The sequence below is a fragment of the Drosophila arizonae genome, chromosome 3 (assembly GCF_054131065.1).
Source record: "Drosophila arizonae isolate 15081-1271.41 chromosome 3, UAZ_ARI_1.0, whole genome shotgun sequence".
NCBI lineage: Eukaryota > Metazoa > Arthropoda > Insecta > Diptera > Drosophilidae > Drosophila > Drosophila arizonae.
In genome coordinates this window covers 25,040,727-25,062,580 of record NC_142923.1, presented here as the reverse complement: position 1 = coordinate 25,062,580, position 21,854 = coordinate 25,040,727, and the positions used below count along the sequence as shown (strand labels likewise).

At 36.9% G+C, this 21,854-nt stretch overlaps 1 protein-coding gene and 1 long non-coding RNA gene across 4 annotated transcripts; one reads left to right on the top strand and one right to left on the bottom strand.

The window, feature by feature from the left end:
* Nucleotides 1-65: 65 nt before the first annotated feature.
* Nucleotides 66-2,887, top strand: LOC149269943 (uncharacterized). Of its 2 annotated transcripts, none has more exons than XR_016269361.1 (3): nucleotides 66-308; nucleotides 472-2,324; nucleotides 2,404-2,887. It is a non-coding gene; the product is annotated as an uncharacterized LOC149269943 (long non-coding RNA). The 2 variants fall into 2 exon arrangements; XR_016269362.1 differs by having other exon boundaries at nucleotides 400-2,324.
* On the bottom strand, nucleotides 991-3,702 carry Cpr31A (Cuticular protein 31A). 2 transcript variants are annotated; one of them, XM_089465140.1, is made up of 2 exons: nucleotides 3,546-3,702; nucleotides 991-2,055 (listed from the first exon to the last, which is right to left on the bottom strand). In XM_089465140.1, exons 1-2 carry the CDS (start codon nucleotides 3,546-3,548, stop codon nucleotides 1,057-1,059), a joined length of 1,002 nt encoding a protein of 333 aa, XP_089321266.1. In that variant the 5' UTR covers nucleotides 3,549-3,702; the 3' UTR covers nucleotides 991-1,056. The 2 variants fall into 2 exon arrangements, with proteins under 2 accessions (XP_089321266.1, XP_017860000.1); XM_018004511.2 differs by having other exon boundaries at nucleotides 3,537-3,701.
* Nucleotides 3,703-21,854: the final 18,152 nt, after the last annotated feature.

The following is a 21,854-nucleotide window of genomic DNA, read 5'->3' as shown; positions in this document are numbered from 1 at the left end:
GAGATGCTTGACTTTTGTAGCGATGCGTGCTGTATCGATATATTCTTTTAGCTGAGCGTGCGATAGTCGATTCTGAAAAGCGATATTTTATAAAATTTTTAAAATTTGTTTATGGCTGCGAATTTATTATTATTGTTATACAAGTTAATTATATATATTATATTATACACATTTTCAAAAAATTTGTCTGATTAATTTAAGTTTTAACAATACGCTGTTAAACTCAAAATGGCACTGCACACGATTAAGTGATCGATGGTAAAGGGCTGCGATATAAAACAGATGGCGCTTTTCGCTAATTTATATATGTATGTAATTTTTAATTTCAGTATTTAGTTAATATAGTAATTAAGTATTTTATATGTGCGAAATATGAATATTGTATATGCTTATTGTTAGTAAATGTGTGCCTGCTTAATGTTTAATCCGCACGAGTAATCGTGCGCTAAAATGGAATCCACATATTTGCAGCCAAGACATTTACCATCCACAAGCGCGGAATCTGCATAAAAAGCAACGCAAATGAAATTGCCTATGCAAGTGCGGAGCGGACTTTTATTTATTATAGTAAATCTTTTGTTCTTAAAATTCGCATTATTCCATTGAATATTAAGCGCATGTGAAGCGTAAATACACTCGTTGAAAGCTAACATAAGTCTTTTAATAAAATAGCAGCCTTTTTGGGCGTCAAATGAGAGAATACAATTGTAATTTGATGAAAATCGACCCATTAGATTATAGACTCTATATGTATCACGTGATATATTCAAATTCTGGGTTGACTTACATTATCGTCACTGGATAGATCAATCGCACTTGATTAATTTGTTTCTCTTCGAGAATCGCAGTAAATATAAAATGGAAATTGTAGAAATTTGATACTTATACAAAATATAATTATGTAGATACTTTTGAAGTAATAGACAAAGAATTACTACGACTTGGGAAAAGTTGTGACTTTGAAGTAAGGACAGTAAAAACACATTTGACTTGAAGTTTTGACATTCGGCTTTAATTTCAACAAAGTTTTATGGAATTATGCAATGGGATCACAATCTAAGCGGACTTGTTGCCCTGGTTCTTCTTGTTCTCCTCCTCGGTGGCGGCAGCTGGAGCAGCGGTGGTGCTGCTTGACTCCTGGGCGGAGCGGGCCTCAACCACATCGCTGTCCGAGTCGCCAACAGGAGCGGGCGAAGCGGATGGGTAGGGTGGGAACTGCTGATCCTGTGGGTAAACCTGCTGTTGCTGCTGCTGTTGCTGCTCCTGCTGCTGTTGCACATCCGAGTAATCGACAGGTGCTGGCTCCTGTTCGGGCTGACGCGGTGCCTCGACCACTTCGCTCTCCTGCTCGATGTTGACTTGTTGCTGCTGTGGCTGGAACAGCTGCTGCTGGAAGAACTGCTGCTGCTGCTGCTGCTGCTGTGCCTGGGGGTAGTAGATGGGCGCGGGCAGATGAGCCACAGGTGCAGCAGCAACGGTAGCCACGGGCAGAGCGCGGGCAGCCACTGGCAGGGCGCGGGCAGCCACCAGGGGCACACGCTGAACCACCGCATTGAAGCCGTTCAGGTCGTCGGCTGTGTAGGTGACGGTGCGTTTGTAGCCATCGGCATCGAGCACGCTGTAGGAGCCAACCACATTGCCACCGTCGCGGCTCTCCACCTGGCTCTTGATGTCGCCGGTGAGGGAGTCGTGCACGCCATAGGAGAAATCATAACGAGGCGACGACTCCAGCTCCACCTGCTTGACAACGGGCGCCAAAGGAGCGGCAGCAACAGTTTTCACCACGGCAGCAGGAGCGGGGGCGGGGACGGCAACAGGCGCAGCGGCTGCGTAGGTGGCAACTGGAGCGACGGCCTTCACAAAGGGCGAGGGCACGGCATAGGACTTGTAGACTGGAGCAGCCACTGCCTGTTGGTAGACAGCAGCAGGAGCGGCATGATACACCGCTGGAGCCGCCTGGTAGGTGGCATAGCCTGGATGGAAGCCCGAGTAGGTGGCCGCAAAGCCACCCAAGCAGCTGCCGCTGAGGGCCAGAAGCGAGAGAGCAGTCAAAAACTGAGGATGATAAAGGGAAAAGTTGTAAGGAATTGAAATGGAATTTAATGTAAATGAGATTTTCTAGAAGAAAAGAAAATAATAATAATATATAAGAACAACATATCTAAAATAAATAAAATATATATATTATAAATTTAATTTATATATCTAGAAATTACTGGAGATATCTGTAAAATATTCCTTAACTAGTAAACTATAAAAAGTGGAAGGCAGAAGTGAGTACCGGGAAGGAGGAAGGAGAAGGCGAAGAGCAACTGATCTTAAAGGTTAGATAGGAAATACTGAAGAAAACAGTTGATATTGTAGGAATTAAGTACAATAATCCAATAATAATAATTATTGCAGAAGCAATAAAGAAAAAAATTAGACGTCCAAGGAGGAGCTGAATATGGAAGATAATTGAAAGAAAATGCAGCAAAATGTCATATTAAATGATCTAAAATTGAAGTCGAAAATGGATTGAGCTGAATGAACTAGGAAGAGTTATAGTAGTAGAAGAAGCTATAAGTGAAACAAGTATAAAGAAGGAGGATAAAGGAGAGTGCAAACAAGGAAGGAATTTTCAGAAGGAAGGAAGGAATGAATAATAATTAAGAACGAATGATAATAAAAGCGTCTTCAGCTTAAATTTAATTGTGGAACGATGAAAATAAATGAAATAATAATGGAAGGTAATTTGACCGGAAACAGTCGGAGAAAATAGAAAAAAGCCAAGCAGCTGCCTAGATCTATTTTTTTTAAACCTCCATTAAGCTTTGAAGATAAGTAGAGGCGATAGCAGGAAAGATCAGAATGTAAATACAAGAAGGAGGAAGAAAGAATGCAGAAACAGAAAAAGAGAATGGGAGTGAAGGAGCAGGAAGGAACTAAGAAGGAGATGGGAAGTAAAGAGTAGAACAGGTACAGAATAGGTAGGTTGTAATGGGCGAGCCAGAGGAAGAAAAGAGCAAGTGAATGATAGTAGAGAGAAGAGTAGAAAGTTTTTACTAGAAACAAAAAAGAGAGATAGCGATGAAGCAGCAGAAAGTAAAATATACATATAAGGAGGTGGAAGTGAGCAACGGGTTGCCCTACGATCGTTTCAGTGAAGGGAAAATCACAAAATAACGTAGAAGTTCAAAACTTTTCCTGGTGACCAACCGAGATCACAATAGACGAAGTAGATTTCTTCCAGTTTGTGATTTGGTTGTGGATCTAAATAGACGGAATACTATAGCTAAGGTCGATTTCTTCCAGTATGGAACTACGTTATGAATCAAAATAGATGAAATTTTTCCCCGCTTCTGGCTCAGTTAGATGAGGTAAATTTCCGTGAGTTGAGTTCCTTTCGCACCGAAGACAAATATCCTTTAGGTAGCTGCTATTCATTGTATACACATATACATACATATATCTCTGTCGTTAGATATATCTGGATACATATGTATGTATATGTATAGGAATAATACATATCTTTAGCGATATATTCGGAAACTTACATTACTTGCCATTTTGTTGAGTTGAGACTTGGGTTTTTCTATTCACACACACACATACACACGCGTGCTCGAGTTAGGGATATACCGCGATACGGTTCGAGTCTGTCGGATGTCGGCACTTGGCGCTGTGAGCGACGATTGCTAAATGATGTGGTTGGGGCTATGCGCTCGTCACTTTATATGGAGCGGGCGGGTGCCTAGAATTAGCATGGCCATGCCCACAGACACTGTCCGTTGTGGCACCCACACCCACACACATACACAGGGCGCAAACCGGTAACAAGTACAAGAGCAAGATACAAAAGTATCTCATAGATACGCGTTGACAATTGTGTGACAATTGCGTAGCAAACTGGTTTCATTTTTCGATAATTTTGTTTTTAGTTGATTTTTTTTTTTCTTTTTCTGTTTTCTTTTTGTTATTTTGTCTCTTGGCGGCTTTTGTTATGCGCTTCGGTCGCTCTGTTTCAAGTTCAGCGCTGCCGGCGCTTCCTTGTAGGCCTATTGACCATTATTCAATTAAGCCGATCATTAACGGTCAACAATGCCGACGCGTCGGCTCGCTCTGCATCCCTCAATCAACGCTTGGCCTGCCTTACATCACATTCCATCTATGCTATATGTATTTTTGCACTTGAGGAACTCGAACCCAGCCCACCACAGCCCAGGCCAATCTTTGGCTCTAGTTCAGCTTCAGTCTTGCCGTTAGCTGATTTGTTCGTCTGTCAACACCTTTGGCTCGTTTTTACCTGTACTTTGCTTCTCGTTTTGTATGTCAGCAGCATTTGCTTCATTTACTGCATGATTTTCAGTTTCAGTTTCAGTTTCAATTTGAGTTTCAGTTACAGTTTCAGTTTGTTTTTTTTTTTTTTTTTTTTTTTTTTTTTAGGGAATGTTCATTTGCTCCATTTTCGTACTTTGTCCATGCCCCACATGTCAGCATTTTGTTTATTCACTTGTTAATTGTTGCATTGTCTGTGTCTTCACTTTTGGCTATGCCAAACGCAACGCCAAGCCACTCCATAAATATTGCTGCCAAATCAGCTCAAGTTTAATCCACTAGGTCAAAATAACTAAACACTCATGTCCATGCACTACACAATAATTAACTATTTATAAACTACATGGAAATCGAATTTTTTGAATTAACAATTAGTAAACAAAAATTGTATGTATTCAAATTTATAAGCTATAAGACAATTTTAATAAGGAAGGAAATTTTAATCAGGAAGGAAAGATTAAGACATAAAAAATCTATTTAAATATGAAAAAGAAGTAGGATTTATAACATATATTAAGATTAATTACAAAGTACAAATAATAATTATAAGTTTTTAGTAATTTACAAATATTTGCTTTGTATTTTAATATGAGAAACACCATAAATTCATTGAGATATTAAAATTATTATTCATTTTATAATAATATTATATATATAAAAAATATTCTTATATTAATTAGGAGAAAAAATGTAAATAAATAAATATAATATATATAATAAATAAAATAAGATAAAAATTGGATGCCATAAAAAATTCATTAAAATACGAAAAATAATTAAGACTTATTGATTTATTAAAAACAGATTAATTAAAAATTACAAGTAATAAATATCAATTTATAGCAATATAAACATTTTGTTCCGTCAATTTTGAACAGGTAAAATATATAAATAATATAAATCTAAATATATAGTAAGAGAATCTCAACATCAATTTATTTAAATATGAAAAAGAGTGATAATTTATTGAAACGTTAAATATGGAAGAATTGAAAAATCATAATAAATAATTAAATTTATAAATCTAAAAAAATTAAAAATATTGAAATGTATAGCAATATAAAAACATTTTCTTGAATTAATTTTGTGCAGAAAAAAAAAAATTAATTTAATAGACATAAATAATATATAACATATTGAAATAATAGAATGACAGAATAGAAAATTAATTAAAATAAGTATTCATTCCTTTTGAATTATTTAGAATTATTTAAATATTAAATTGTAAAATATAAAAAGTCCTATATACTTAATTTTACAGCAAAGTTTCAGCTAAAAAAAAAGAAAATATAAAAAAAAACTAGTATCCTTCAGTGTGCATTCTTGTAATATATCCTTGAATACACCTGGAAACTCTTGCATCTTACAGATATTTTAAGTAGCTTAAAGTAGCTTCTAGAAATTGAGTTTTATATTGCGTTCTGAGGATACAAAATATAAGATATAACCTCAAATTCTAAACATAAAAGCAATCGATAGAAGTATTAAATTATAGGCATGACTGTCTGATAAGAAACATTTTAGGTACAGCTCTTAAGTAAAAATTCCAAGAAACAGAAAAGGAAAGAATGTCTCATTCATCGAAACTCTCTGCGCTTTGACAGGCTTTGTATCGGTATATAGAACGAAATATGTTTTCATTGTTGGTTGGTTACCTTCGGGTCGACTTAACAATTAGCCAAGCGGCATTCGAGCCCAATTGGCTGCAATTTTAATTAAAAATCGGAAACATTCAACACAAAGACGTGAAGGTCTGACCACAAGAAATGAAAAGGTTTTTCATGGCAAATAGGGCGCACGCAGCATCCACGAAGAGGAAGAAGAATAACTGTCAACTCATTTGCTGCGTTGGCTTAAATCTAATTAAACGGCAGCGAAATTCAAGGAATTTCAAGCCTATTCAACAACTGGCCAAACTCCCATGGTATATGTCTCAGTCTCTGCAGCCAATCTGCCATTCAGTTGAAAAATTAAAAAAGGCGTTCATAAGTGGATTTCGTTTCCATTCTATTTTGCTCGAGCCTATTAAATGCCAATTACTGACTCCAGACACGTAACCCCAGACCCATAAAGCGGCGTGGGCAAGTGCCTTCAGCTGCTCGCAAAAAATAATATACATATGCCCGAGTAAACGGTATAAAGATGGATGGATGGATATAGTTTACGCATAAAAAATAAAAAATAAAAAAGTAAAAGCGAAATGCTGAAGGCTTGAACTTGAACTCGAGTAAGCGATATGCAGAGTGACAAAAGCCGATTGTTAATATATTTTACAAGTAAACTGAGCTCAATAAATTATTGCCCCAATTGCGGAAAAGAGACAAGGAATACAAATTACCATACAAATCACCAGATTACCAAAATGACTTAACTTGAAGTAGGCAAAAATAATAAATGATTGGCCTAAATACTTAAACTGTACTAAAGTCAGAGTTTACATAAATTATAAATCATTAAATATCCAAGCATAATTATAATAGAAATAGAAGTAAATAATGCAGTATATATTGATTTAATAAATTTATTTAATAAAAAAAAAAAAAAAAAAAAAAAAACAATATTCAGTTATTAAAAATATTTACGAAAATACAATAAAGCAATATAAACACTATAATACATAAAAAAATAAAATAAATAAAAACAAATAAATAAAAGAAAGCCAAATATTATAAAAGTGATATAAATAAATAATAAAATAAATAAATGAAAATAAAAAATATATATTAAAAAAAATACAATATTACATAAAAATAATAATATTATATGAACAATATAATATATAAACAAAAATACAATATAATTAATATTCACAATACATTGTAATAAAATAAAAAATTACATACCGTTAATTTCTTAAATTTACAAAAATACAATATATAATACTTATAAGATATTACAAAAATACAATATTAGCTGTATAATAATAAATGTATATACCAAAAGTATTTTATTATTTATATGTAAAGTTTTATTAATATTACTGAAAAAAAATGTATGTTTTTGATTATATAATAATTTATTAGACAACTCAAATGAAATTCAACTAATTTGAGTATATTTGTATGCATTTGCTGACTGGGGTTTGAGTAATTGTATTTATGAATTGATGGCCAACAGAATAGCGCGCTGCTCTAAGAACGTGACAGAGTCGAAAAAGATGCTAGAAATAAATTGATATGCGATTTGCATAAACAGATAAATCAGGGCAGGGTAGGAGTGAAGCCGTTTGAAGCACATTTTTTAAGCAAAAATTGTCGTGTATACAATTTACCGCTAGAGATTTTGTATTAAAAGGAATTTTTTTCAATCGATAACAATTTCTACTAAGTAGAAAATTTTATAGATTGAAAAAAAAAATATATATATATATTGTCATTTATAGGAAGAAGATGTAGAGTTAAAGATGCTTCTTCTTTTTCTTACAGGCCATAACTGTGGAATTACTGGGTTTCTGCTGTCCTACGACAATAATATCTGTTCAATATGCAATATACCTATATTGCCGAGGGATATCTCGGATATATTCGAATCTTTAAAATTGACTAGGACGATCATCATGTGACATAGCAAATTACAGGGTATCAGCTTCTCTACGACACTTGATTTCGTTACATTTTTATGCCTTGTGAATTTAGTTTGTATTTAGCTGCTGCATAAAAGATTCGCCCCGTTAATGATTTCCTGCGGGCAGAGCTCCATTTAATGGCGTTTGGCGAGCAGCGGAAATTGAGGTAACGGAAGTGCAGCGAATCAAATAGGAATGTGACGAGTGCAAAAGCGAATACACTCACGAGGGTGGTAGAGATGAGAGGGTGGAAGAGGAGGGTAGACACTTTGACATTTGACAAATACTTAACACTATTTGCCCGGCTTAATAAACTCGTTTTCGTTGACTTTAGCCGCCACAAACGACGGCCCGAGCTGGCAACTGCAGCAGAAGATAGAGTGGAAGAGAGAGAGAGAGAGAGAGAGAGAGAGAGAGAGAGAGAAAATAAAATTCACACAGTCAAGGACAATAGGGTGTGTGGGTGGGCGGTGGCATGCTGTGTCTGTCGGGCTGTAAAATAGCAGAGAGACGCGAACGAGCAGGGGGCGGGCACGCGTACGAGGCGGCAATGATTGATTGCACGTTAAAGCTCGAGAGCATCACATCATTTCCTTTTTACACTTGACAGGAAATGCATTTTTAGCTAGCGAAATGAGCAGAGCAGGCGGGGGCACAGGCAGAGATCAGCGAGGGATATACAAAATCACGGCAAGTGGCGTGAAAAAAGAGAGAGCGAGAGAGAGAGAGAGAGAGAGAGAGAGATGGGGCTAGATAGATAGGTAAAAGGCGCTCGACACTTGCTGCGAATGCATTCAAAGGCAGTTCCACAGACAATTTACACAGAAATCAATGTGTAAGCAGTGAGTGGGGCTCGCTGGAGTGGAAAGTGCAGCCTGCTTGATTTCAATCCTTCGTTGCGGAACTGTGCCAGGGAATTTAAGCCAATTAGGTGTCATGCGTTAATACCTCAACTCAGCTCAAATATCGATCAAAATTTTCCATTGACAGGCAAATCCAAGCTCATAAACACCTTTCCGCATTCTGTGCATATGAAGTATTCATCATGGAACTATCGTACGGCATAATTCAGCCTGGCAGTCAGCTTGGCAAAGACAAACGACCTGAGACGAATCGCATGTATGGCAAACATTTTGTCGATTGAATGAGCTGACAGACATGCCCTGCCCCACCTCTGCCCCCTTCCTATCCAGCGCTGTCTAATCCAGCTTTGTTTGTCGCCAATATGCCAGCCGAGATAATCCATCAAAATTGGCGCTGAAACGGATATTCAAATGCGCGCACTCTATGCGCACTGAGCGTGGGCGGCGTGGCAGACAACAGTTAGCTACACCTGGCCAGCCGACTAAGCAGTTTACTTTAAGAAAATGCGAGCAGTGAAAATAAAAGAAAATATGAAAATACGTATAAGCGAGCAGGAGAAGTTGCGCTCAAGCACTGCGTGCCTGCAATCTGAAAATCAATAATGGAAACAGCTAGAAAAGGAATAGAAGCAAAGCTAGAGTAAGGAAGGTTAAGCTTGAACTGGACTATAGAGCATAAGCATCAGCTGATATATACTTATGTATCAATGCAGAGAAAGATAAGTGTGCAACAGCTGATGCTCTATAGTTCAGTTCAAGTCTATATGTACACTCATCACTGATGGATTATTGGTTATTAATAAACAATAGACAGTTAAGAGATGTGGGACTACATTTAAAGCCTGATTACCGGATATGTACTTCACAGTTTATTCATTCGCATTAGCCAAGCTCAAGGCTGACCTGATAATTGTCATTTGTGTGCTCAGTGTGATATTACTAACTTGGAGCTTATTTGTTGCTGTGTTAAGAAACATATATATGACTCGCTCTCTCTCTCTCTCTCTCTCTCTTTGTCTTTCTCCCTCTCGTTTTTGTCTGTCTTTTGCTCGCTGTCATTCTCACCCCGCTCTCTTGCACTCTCAATTCTCTACCACCATCTCTGTTACTCTTTATCTTTATATTTTCTGCTTTTCCTATATGTCTCATTACTGTTCCTTTTTTGTATATATATCTATCCTTATCCTTTCTCGATTTTCTTTTCTTCTTTCTTATTATGCTTTCATTTTCTCCCTCTGTCATTTTATTTCAGGTTTTTTACGCTACTTCTTACCCCTTCTCATTTCCTTTTCTCTCTCTCTCCCTCTCTCACGCTCTGATTCTTTTTTCTTTGTTTTTTCACTTCACCTCTTTCTTCATATAATATATATATTCCAGTTCTCTCTCTCGCTCTCTCTCTCTCTGTCTGTCTCTCTCTCTCTCTCGCTTTCTCTTCTCTTTTCTCCTCTTTCTTCTTTTCTGCGTTGCCTTTCTGTTTCTCATTTTCCATTTTCTTCTATCCTTTCTTATTGCTTCCTTCTTACCCTTTCTTCTCTTCCATTTCTATGTCTATCTCACTCTCTTCCACATCTCAACCACTCTACTTTTGTACTTCTTTGTTCACCTCTTAATATATTGAATATTTAATATGCTTCTCATTCTTTGTTTTGCACAACTTTGCTCTTCCACTCGAACCGTACCGCTCCCTAAATAGTTAAGGTAAACATATTATTTCTTTAAATGATATTAAATAGAATTATTATAAACTGATGAACAACAAAGTACCATATAAGGTATTAAAGTTATAAAAACTTCAATGAATATTAAAAGCCCAAACATTCCAAAAGTTTTTAAGTAATTAAAGAAACGTTTCAGCACACATCACACACACAATGAAATCAATTAATTTGATCCAAATGGATATATAAATAAGTATGTAGTATAATGAAACCGGTTTTCAAGCAACAGACAATGAAATTAATCAATTTTTGGAATTACGATGCGATTCGATTTCAACTGGCGTCAACAAAAATTATACTTCGAGTGCGCCAAACGATGTTTGCAGATTTATTTCTATAGATAGTTCTATTTATTTATTATTATAATTTTTTTTATACCCTGAACCCATTTTCAATGGGAAATCAGGGTATAATGGTTTTGTTGAAATGTATGTAACAGGGAGAAGGAGGCGTGGCAGACCCCACAAAGTATATATATTCTTGATCAGGATGACGAGCTGAGTTGATTTGGCCCTGTCCGTCTGTCTGTCCGTCTGTCCGTCTGTCCGTCTGTCCGTATGTATGAACGCGTCGATTTCAGAAGATATAAGAGCTAGAGACTTCAAATTTTTTTTAAAATGTCCGTAATTACAGCGCGCATATCAAGTTTATCATTAAAATTCGATAACTCATCCCGATCTTTTTTTATCGATAAAAAACCTTATCGAAAACCAGTTATAAAATTATATCGTCTACACCTTTACTGCTAGAGTCTCCAAATTTTTAATGTATGCTTATATGCAATTTATACAATTTCGGTTTTTGTTAAAATTTACCCCCCACCCTTAAATTCACCCCCTCACCCGCACTTTTGTAAAAAGCGTATTTCAAATACTAGAGACTTGTGCTTTGGCAATTACATGCATATCCATGTTATAATCATAATCTGAAAGTTTCATGAAGATCGTACGTCCAAAAAAAAGTTATTAAACAATTAAGTTCTCATAGTAAGCGCACACTGCAGCCCATGCGTTTATGCGTGGGTGCTTGTGTGTGTATGTGTTTGTGTATGTGTGTGTATGTGTTTGTGTATGTGTGTGTGTATGTGTATGTGTGTGTGTATGCGTTTGTGTATGTATGCGTGTGTGTGTGTGTATGTGTGTCTATATGCGTGTGTGTGTATGTATGCCTGTGTGTGTGTGTGTGCGTGTTTCTTGTGTAAGCTGAAAGACGCGAAAAATTATTGAAATATCTATTGCTCCAAGGGTTCAGGGGATCTCGTAGTCGAGCAGTCTCGACTAGAGCTTTCTTACTTGTTTTATTTTTTTTATTTATTTATTTTATTTATTTTTTTTGCTTCGCCCAAGCCTTTAAGATTATGCAATGAAAAATAGACCAAAGAGTCAGACTCGATGACGCGTGATTCTGACTGTGAAGAGGTGTGGAGGGCACAGGCGGTGCCTGAGCCGGAGTGTAGCAAGCTGTCTCTCTGGCACCTACGCACGACGAGGGCTAATTATAGGGTAGCTAAGCGGATTTCGTATGTGTCTCTAGCTGCTTTTTCGTAGAATCACATTTGCGTGTACTTTGATTGAGATTGATTTGTATTGACGGCAAATGGTTCACTCGAATTCTAGAGTAGAAAACCCAAAAGGAGCTTAGTTTGTTGTGTACTTATGGAAACTATAGATGCCATTTAACTAATATAAAATACGAAAAACGAAATACATTGTTTGCGGTGATTTGTGCGATAGTAGAATAAAAAGCACAACAGAACTTAAATAGATAAGTTAAGAAGTAAGCAAATGATTATGATGAAGTATATCATAAAATGAAGAGCCCAGCAGAAAATCGTATAATGAAGGCCTATGACATAATGGAGATCCCCAGGAGAAATCTAAAACTATTTAGAGAGCCATACGAAAATCCCATTAATTGCGTTGGAAGGCTCTGAAGCCGCTTAGAGAGGCGCCAATGAGACCCTAAAATAATCCCAAGAACACCATCGGAACCCTAATCAAGAATCAAAACCAAGCCCAAGACAATTCAGGCATGAGTAGAAACACACTAGAAACCCAAGAGAAATGCGAGGACGTGTGTAGAAAAGCTTTACTAAGACCACAGAAGCTCCCCGGCTGTAAGACAAGATCTTTAAAATAAACACAAGAGAATCCCAGCAAAACTCTAAGAAAAAACCCAATGAAACTCTGTATGTATTCTAGAAGAATCCTCGGAAATCTTTAGTAGGAGAACCCAAGGTAGATTCCCAGAAATATCGTTGGAGAAATCCTTAGAGAATCTCATGAAAATCCTATGCACATGAGAGTCCAGGGACAAGCATCCCAACAAAGGCCAATGATATCCCCAATTGACTTTCACACCATATTATCCGAGTGTTTATTCGCATATTGTAATACGATATCTATGAATTTATGTTTTGATTTTAGCTTAAGCCTTTGTGTAGTCCGATTACCTTGAGGAGTATTTATTAAACTCGGGTTTATTTTCGTATAACTTTGACTTTGTAATTATCAAAGTATGCACAGTAAAGCTGTCTACATATATAATTTTGTTCAGCTATAATTTAAGCTCCCTATAACCTGCCTTTCACTGCTTTCTCTATACATAAATCTAAATAAATTCTATGCAGCTGATCCAGCTTCAATATGTGAAGCTAGAGAGTGTTAATATCTGTGCACACAGTATTTTAATTAAAAGCAATTTTTACAATGTCAAACAATGTCAGCGTGCAGCGTGAAGTATTTTGCGTAGCTGGATGAAAGGAGCGCTCCCTCGCCCCTCCCTATCTCACTCTCTCTCTCTCTCTTTCTCTCTTACTCGCATGCCTTTAATATAGCGCACATGACGTATGCGCCCCGTGGCCCGGGATCTAATGTTAAAGTGTCAACAAGGTTGTTGTTGATGGAGGTGTCGCTGGCAAGTTGCTGCAAGTGGCAAATGGCAAATGGCAAATGCTGAATAGAGAATGTCGAGTGACTGGATGCAGAACAGCATTAGCGCAGGAGACGGGCCTTTAGCTAGTTTCACCTTAAATTCAGCCCACGTGAACTCCGAAAAAGAACAACAGAGACCCAATCAATATGCAGCATCGTCAGTATTTGGGCGAGTGCAGGAGTACCGCAGCTTTACAGCCCATTGACAGTCGATTGGGCCGTCTGGCTCTAAACTGCAATTGTTTGACTATTTGCCATCGGCACAGATTAAAGTGCAGACGGCACAGGATGTCGACGCCGGCGCTCCGTCTCTCAAGTGGCATCCAGGTCCAGGAGGGCCCTTCACAAATTTTTAGGCATTAGCAGGAAGTGGGCTCACGTCTCGTTGTCTCTGCACTTGGAATGTCAACGGCATTGTTCAGCACTTGCTGCAAGTGGCCGGCAAAGGGGATGTGGGTGTGGGCGTGGTTGTGGGCTGTTGGCAGACTGACGCAAATGCAATCAATGCTCCAAGTTCTGGTTGTTCATCATGTTGAATTTGATGTTGAATGTGAGATGGTGTTGTTGTTGTTGCAATTGTTGTTGTTCCATTTGTTGTTGTTGTTGCTGTTGTTGACGCTGACACTCAAAACAATCAGGCAAGCCAAAACAGCATGCATGATGTGTCAGACGTCGCGCTCTGCACTTTTTGCCAGCACTTAGACGCCTTTAAATATGCAACGTTGTCAAGTGTATGTGTATATGCATCAGGTGCTCCTGCTACAACTCCTGCTGCTGCTGCTGCTACTCCTGCTGCTGCTCCTGCTGCTGCTGCTGCTACTCCTGCTCTAGTTGCCACTTTGACGGCGCATCGTTGCTAGGATTTCTGTCGTGCTAAGCATTTTAGCAAACCAATTGAAGCTGATTTAACTTCGAGTGGAGTAAAGGCAAATCAGCTTTCAGCGCTGACGCATTCTTTCACATATTCACTCTAATGAAAAATCCAAGCAATTTATTTTTAATTAAAGCGAGAAATTTATAAATTCAATTTATGAAAAATTCCAAGTATTTGAAAGCCAATCCTCCAGAAGAGCTTGAAGTCGTAATGATTATCGGTATTCGAATATCGACTATATTATATAAATTATTAATTGAATATATTTTATATTATCTTATATTTAATATACTTTTATAATTATGTAAAGTTCTTTATTTTTACTGTATTAAGTTTGCACCAATTGGTTACTATTTTGATTATATTTCTTATCGCTGTTCTTTTCTTTTTCTGGTTCAATGACATATGGTATCTTTTGAAAACTTGTAAATGTTTATCTGGACTAACGATAATAAATGTCAGTTAATAGTGGTTTAAGGGTCTTAAAGGTATACCACAAATATTTTGAAGCATAAAAGCTAATAATCTTACATTTATTACCATAATCAATAATAGATTTATGCAAAAACTCCTTGACTTACAGAATCAATATGATTTTATCTAGCTAAAATACTATGAATGCATAATATCATATTAGAGTTCATGTCGCAATATAATCAGAGAATATAGAGAATGTAACTCTATCTCTATCTCATGTTAAGCCTGTGAGCGGGATAAATATATTTATAGTGGCACTTCGTGATTCTATTTTGTATATCCCAATTCATGCTTAGCTCTGTAACTGTATTCCAAAATCCCACATTCAATGAATTCTAGATTCTTAATTTGTTAAGTTACACATTTAAATAATAAAGATTTATTCAATTATCCAATTGGCGTACAGCCCCTCACATTCACAACAAATAATAGTGATGAAATGGGAATTAGCAATTAAAAATCATAATTAGGCTGCGCTATCCTGCATTGGCAATCCATTAAAGACTTACTTTTTCTCTTTGGCTATACACACGTTCAACTCCTGCGTAATATGTATATCGATTATGCGGAATACCCCTGCTGCACAGAAAAATAAGTGATGAAACGGCGCGTAAATCTAACAAAGCACATGGATTATTATTAAATGCTCTCCATTGACTATTTAGGAAATTATTTAAATATTTGTTCAATATTTTAGATAAACGAAAGAATAAAATTCGGCTGTCAGATACCCTCTATCAGAATGAGAGAGGTAGCTGAAACTTATCACAAAACATTTTTGTTTTATGAAGAGAGAATAAATTAAATCCTAAAAAATCTAATTTTAAGAAGTTTTAAGCAAATCTAAATTTAAGAAATTTTAATCCATTTATCTTTGTGTAGCTCTTTAAGAAAAACAAAACTTTTTTACCACCGAACAAAATTCTATTGAATTTAGCTATTTATTCCCTCATAGGAGACACCTTTAACCCTACAAAATGTATCGAAAAGAAACCCAATAATAACACACATTTTACCATCTATGAAATCAATAGAATTCCGTTATTTTTCAAATAGACTAATGGGGCTAGAGCTCTCCTATGATTTGCACAAATCCCCAAACAAAATATTCGCTGACAAATTTGACGACAAATTATTCCACATGTTTATTGCATGGGACATGATTTCTCTCGATGTCTCTGTGGTATTCTCTATGCGGAAAGTGAACACAACCCGGGCGAGTTAATTGCATAGCTGAATTACGACTTAAGGGCAATATTAACATGGAAATTATGGACATGGCGACCAATGAAATATGACAGATACCAAAAAATACAAAAACAAACACCAACAAAAACTAGGGAGTCAAAGTAATGAATTACAAAATACCCTACACAGAAGAAAATTTTTTTATTTTTGATAAAAACAAAATACGAATAAAAATATATGTTATATATATATATATATATTTATTTATATATTTTACTGAAATAAAACATCAAGAAAAATTACACAGAAAAAAGAACATTAACAAATACAATTTTATTAAATTTTAAATATTATGTTTTTTTTTCTTTTATCTGAATAAAAAATAAATAAATAAATAAATAAATATAACATAGTTTTATTTAAAAATAGAAAACTATTAATTAACAAAGTGGATAAAATTTTAAAATAATAATTTCTTATATGTATGTAACAATTAATGACAAATTCAAACTGCTGATGTCTTAAAAATTAATATGTGTATTTAAATATTCCATAGATCTCATGCTTCTAATGCAGTAAACTAATATACTCTTTGATTTCTTCCCTTACAGGGTGTACATAATACAAGGCACTAAAAGCAAATGGCAAAGCCCGGCCAAATACAGGCGCTAACTGCAGAGCCATGGGGATGCCTACAAGCTGCCTGACACAAAAACAAGAAAATTATTTTCATGCAACAACAAATTTTTGTGATTTTTGAGCAATGAACCCAAAGCGAGAATAGAGGAGAGGACAGGATAGCACAGGACAGGAGAGAGGAAGATGGAGCTGGCCACAACGAGGTTTGCAGACTGTCTATGTACATATATCTATACGTCGAGTGCTCCTATATGGCCCGAAATTGTCCGAAAATTGCGCCGCAACGGGGAGTTTTGTGCACTGGGCGACCATTGACTGGCTTTTCCAGCTAACTGCGGCTGTTGCTGGTTTTTGGGGCCGCTCTCTGTCAACTGGCTGCACGCATTGCATACTTTGCGGCGCTTAGAGAATGCAAACAATGCCCCAAACGAGACAGAAAAATAAAAGTAAAGCCCAGAAAAAAAGGAAATTCAACTGAAAGTCTACTGCAATTTTATATATGGCCCTATGATTTATGCCATCATCATAATAAATTTATGTGATTTATCTAAGCCAAGTCGGGATTGGCAAAGAATTTTTTTCATATTGCTATGCCATGCTGCGGTAGCTTTAGTTGAAATTATCTCCCCTTTAATTGTAATGCAATTACTTCAACTGTGTGTGTGTGTATGTGAGAGAGAGAGTGTTTGAGTGTGAGTCTTATTTTTGTGTCAAGCGAATTCATAACTTTTTGACAGTTTTAGGTTGGCATTTGGTTTGCCCGTTCGCTTTGAATTGTGCAAAGCAACAAATTAAAAATTTAGACCATTTGCTAGAATTTAATTGGAACTCTATTCATTTCGTATAATGATGGGATTCATTATTTGATTAACAAGAATTACTCTGGAGAGCATGGAATGCTCGGAATGTTGTTCTCTAGCCTACAAGCAACACATGCCCTCTTTCTTCCTTACGCTCTGTTTCCGATATCAGCTGTAAATCATGCTCACTCGCTCTAGCTCTAAACAAGAGACTTCTTTTTCTTTTATTTTTCTGTCGAGTGCCTTCAGTTGAGTTCGTGCGGCGCTCTTCTAACGAGCATTCTCATTGGCATTCATATGCAGACACTACATTCGCATTTATTATATGTATGTATGTGTGTATATACATTTACATACTCAGCATGCACGTCAGTCGCCTGCATACCAATGCATTTCGCTTCATTTCAAGCAGCTCAACGAAACGGTCGCGGAACAATGAGAATGAAACGAGCCGATCGCGAACGAGCTTATGAAAGCAGCGAAGCAATCGGCTGCTCTCTCAGTTTTTTCTCAGAGTGTGAGTGTAAGATAGAGAGAAACGGTCAACAGTTATTTGCGATATATGAAATTATACGTAGAGAATTGTAGCTTTAAGCATACATACATTTTTAATTTCTATTATAATTATTTTGAAACTATAACTAAAAACTAAAAATCAGAAAAACTTATATAACTAAAATAAAAAAATGAAATTAAAAAAATTTCATTAGATTAATTTGAATTCTGTCAACACTAAAAATCGCACTGACTTGCCATAAAATTGTAGCTGACACTGAAATTTTGTACCAGCTGCTCTCTCGTTCTCTCTCTCTCTCTCTTTCTTTTTCTGGTCTGCTCTGCCTATTCAAGATGCCAGAAGTTCGTCCAGACAATTGTCTGTCAAACTGTTGCAGTAGTAAGATTTTATGTCCTAAATTTGGATGATTTTTGATTTTTGAGTATTATGAATATGCAAATAGAGGCGAGGCTAGGCCAGGCGACAAGTTGTGTCAGGTGCGACTGTCATGGCGGCGGTTCATTAAACTGGCGCTGCCTGAAAGTGTGCAGCACTTAATTAGCCAGCTGTATGTGTGTGTGTGTGTGTGTACGTGGGATGCTCTGACGAAAGTTTAATGAACTTGCTGGGCGTGAAACTATGGGCGTGTGGGCGTGGCCATGGTGGTAAAATCAAAACGTGGGGCGCCAGGACACGCCCCTAGGCGTCTGCACAAATTAGTTACAGAAGCAAAGGCGCAAAAAGGATATGCGCAAGTGGTCAACAATTATGAGGGAAGGCGGGGCAGCGAGGGGCAGCCAGACACGGGCACAGGCAAAGACTGCTGCAAAGGACCTCAATGAATGACATTTAATTATTTCATCAAGAAAGCAAATAGCCCAAGGAGCAAACAATCAACTTCTGCCCAGCATAAGGCATTGGCATATTTTTCTCTTTCGTCCCTTTTCTTATTACATTGTTTGTGATGCGAGCCCACATTATGCTGTTGGTCGACTCAGCCATCATCCGCATCCGAATCAGCCCAAAACCTAACCGGGCAGCAGCACAAAATATTTTCGCTTTTTGCCTGTGCCCAAGGATGCTCGACACCCAAATTGTTTGCGATTCATGGAATTAAGGCTGTGCACGAGCACATCAAAAGCAACATAAGAAAGGAGAGTTAATTCCTGAACGCAGATCTTTTATAAACAACCAAACTTGCTACTGAGCATCAAGTTATATTATATTAGATGAATTCATTAATAGCTCGAGAGGCGAGATGCTCACCGTAAACAGCATGGCTAGACATCCGGATATATGGCAGAAGTAGAGCAAAACTCGTAGGCTACGACACTCGAGACCTGCTTGACTAGGTCTTGACTCAGATTTAGCAAAATTGTGTTAAAAATAAAATAATTAATAAAAAAAAGAATATATATATTTTATTTCAAATTTATGATTTATTTAAAACCAATAAAACCAACCAATAAAAAATATAAAAATATGTGAAATATATAATTTAATATTAATAAACTATTAAAGTGCAGTAAGACATGTATCTATATTTTTTCGTCAATTAACAAAAAATGAATAATTAAATAATTACGAATATATTATTTGCACTTAAATATTTTATATTCCATGTTTAACAATAGTTAATTCATTTATATTTCATATTCATTTATATTCAATTCATTTATATTCAATAGTTATTATTCATTTATATTTGTATTGAAAAAAAATAATAAAAAGTTATAAATTAAATATACTTACCTTTCATTACCTCACATCCCTCCAAATACAGACTTAAGAGCCCAACTTGAAGATCTGTCAAACCGTTTGCCTCCATTATTTAAGCATTGCGCTCTTCTTTATATTCTATATATATATTTTTACTTACTCGATAAAATATAAAGATAATGAAAAAAAAAACTAATTTAAATATTCTGTTATGTTATCCTTTTATCCTGGCCAATTGATAAAGGTTTAAGCAGTAAAAGGAAATTATGTTATCCTGAGTAAGTAACTAATTTTATAGAACAACATTAAAATCATGGAATACATATCTTATTTCCGTTTCCATCCATTCATTATCCATGATTTATTCCATCTGATATTTGTATACTTGAACATTTCCCTGACATACCGAAACCATAATCAATTCACAGTAGCACCCCAAGTCCTCCCTTAATTAGCTCTAGTTACAATTAGCTAGAAACCCGCCGCCAAATAGCTTTCAGCTCTTGCTTTCCTTCAGTTCTTAAGTTCTTATTACGTCGTATCATCCATCAAGTCGCTAACTAATTATGCAACATGACAATCAAACTAGAAAAATAGAAGACAAAAGACAGAAGAATGCGTCCCTCGGCTAAGAGCTTTTGGCCAGTCGACTGAGTAAAGCCTGTGCAGGTCAAAGGACATGTTCGAGGGGGCCCAAGGGCAGGAGATATCTGACCTCGCGACGCTGCTGTCTCTGACAATTACGCAAATTGTTGTTGTCATTATGTAAACACTTGTTTATGTCAAATTTGACATTTGATACGAGCCGCAGACGGGACACGTTGTGCATGTGTGTGTGTGTGACACACACACATATTTGAAGCGATTTTCACAGAGGCCAAGACAATGGCCTGGCTGTCTGGCTGTCAAACGACAGGTGCGCTTGGCCATGTCCACGTTACACTTGATTAAGTAGGCGCTGAGTTCGACGAAATGGGTTTTCGATGGCGCCCACGCGATAGCATCTGCTGGCCGCCCAGGTGGAAGAGCGACCGTTGATCGGGTCACAGGACGTGCCAAATTATTGACGGCGTGACGCCAGTTTGCCTCGCAACGTGTACTCACAGTGTTTGCCCTCTGACTGCCTGGGCGGTGGGTTGATTAATTAGAAGCCACAGCCAACGGGCTAACAACCATACTGTCGACCTTCCTGCTTCGTCCCTCCATCCGTCCTGCTGGCCATGTGCGTGCGCCGGTGACCGCGTCATAAGTCGCCAGGGGGACGGTGTCGAGTCGAGCCGAGTGGAAGCGAGTCGAGTCGCGTCGACTGACGCTGAGTTGAGTGAAATTGAGTTGTTCATTAACACCAAACAAAGATACGGCCAACAGACGGTGCTGGCCCCGCGCATCATCATGGTTGAGCGCCTCATCTTGTGTTTAGGCAACGCACGCTTTGATGCTTGCCCTAAATTGTTTAACTTGGCCATGCCCATATTTGAAGTACGTTATTTAATCGAGCGGCGTATGTTGTGCTGCCCCTTCTACTCCTGCTGCTGTTGCTCCTGCGACTGCTACTCCTGCTGCTCCTTGTTCAAGTTAATTTCCGTTGTGCAAACTACTCTCAGTTTTCAGCTGTGTGTGTGTGTGTGTGTAGTTGGTTTGATGAATCGTAACAGCGGATATGCTGATATATAAACTATGAGCTTTAAATTTAAGTTGGACTTGATTTGGAATAAAAATATTATAGAAGTATATTTCTTACTAAAATTTGAAGAGCCATTCCTTATCAACTATAAAAGTGAGAGTTAGTCAAACTCAAAGAACTCTTAGTGGTATATTCTGGAAGAAAGTTCAGACAATATGAAGGAATACACCTTATTTGATGGTGTTTAATTACGTATTGATCTTTATTCTTCCGGGTTTTTATACCCAGACTCCCGCATATTTTCATATTTTCTTAATAATATATATGTAGGACAAACACAAATTTGATAATTACTGTAGAGTCTCGATAATTTGTACCCCGATAAATCGAAAATCGCGATAAATCGAAAACATTTTTTATTCCCTTGAAAAAAAAAAAACGTTTTAGATTTTGTTCGTTCGGTATTTTGAATTTCTGTGTTATTTCAAGTTATTGGAACTCGACTGTATTTCTATACTTGATCATGCTTGCATTCCTTATGCCTTCTGTTCGTGCCTGAACACAAAATATGTCTCACTTGATGTATAGGAACACTTACCTCATTCGCTAGATTTAGCTCACCTGGTGTCTGCATCTACCCT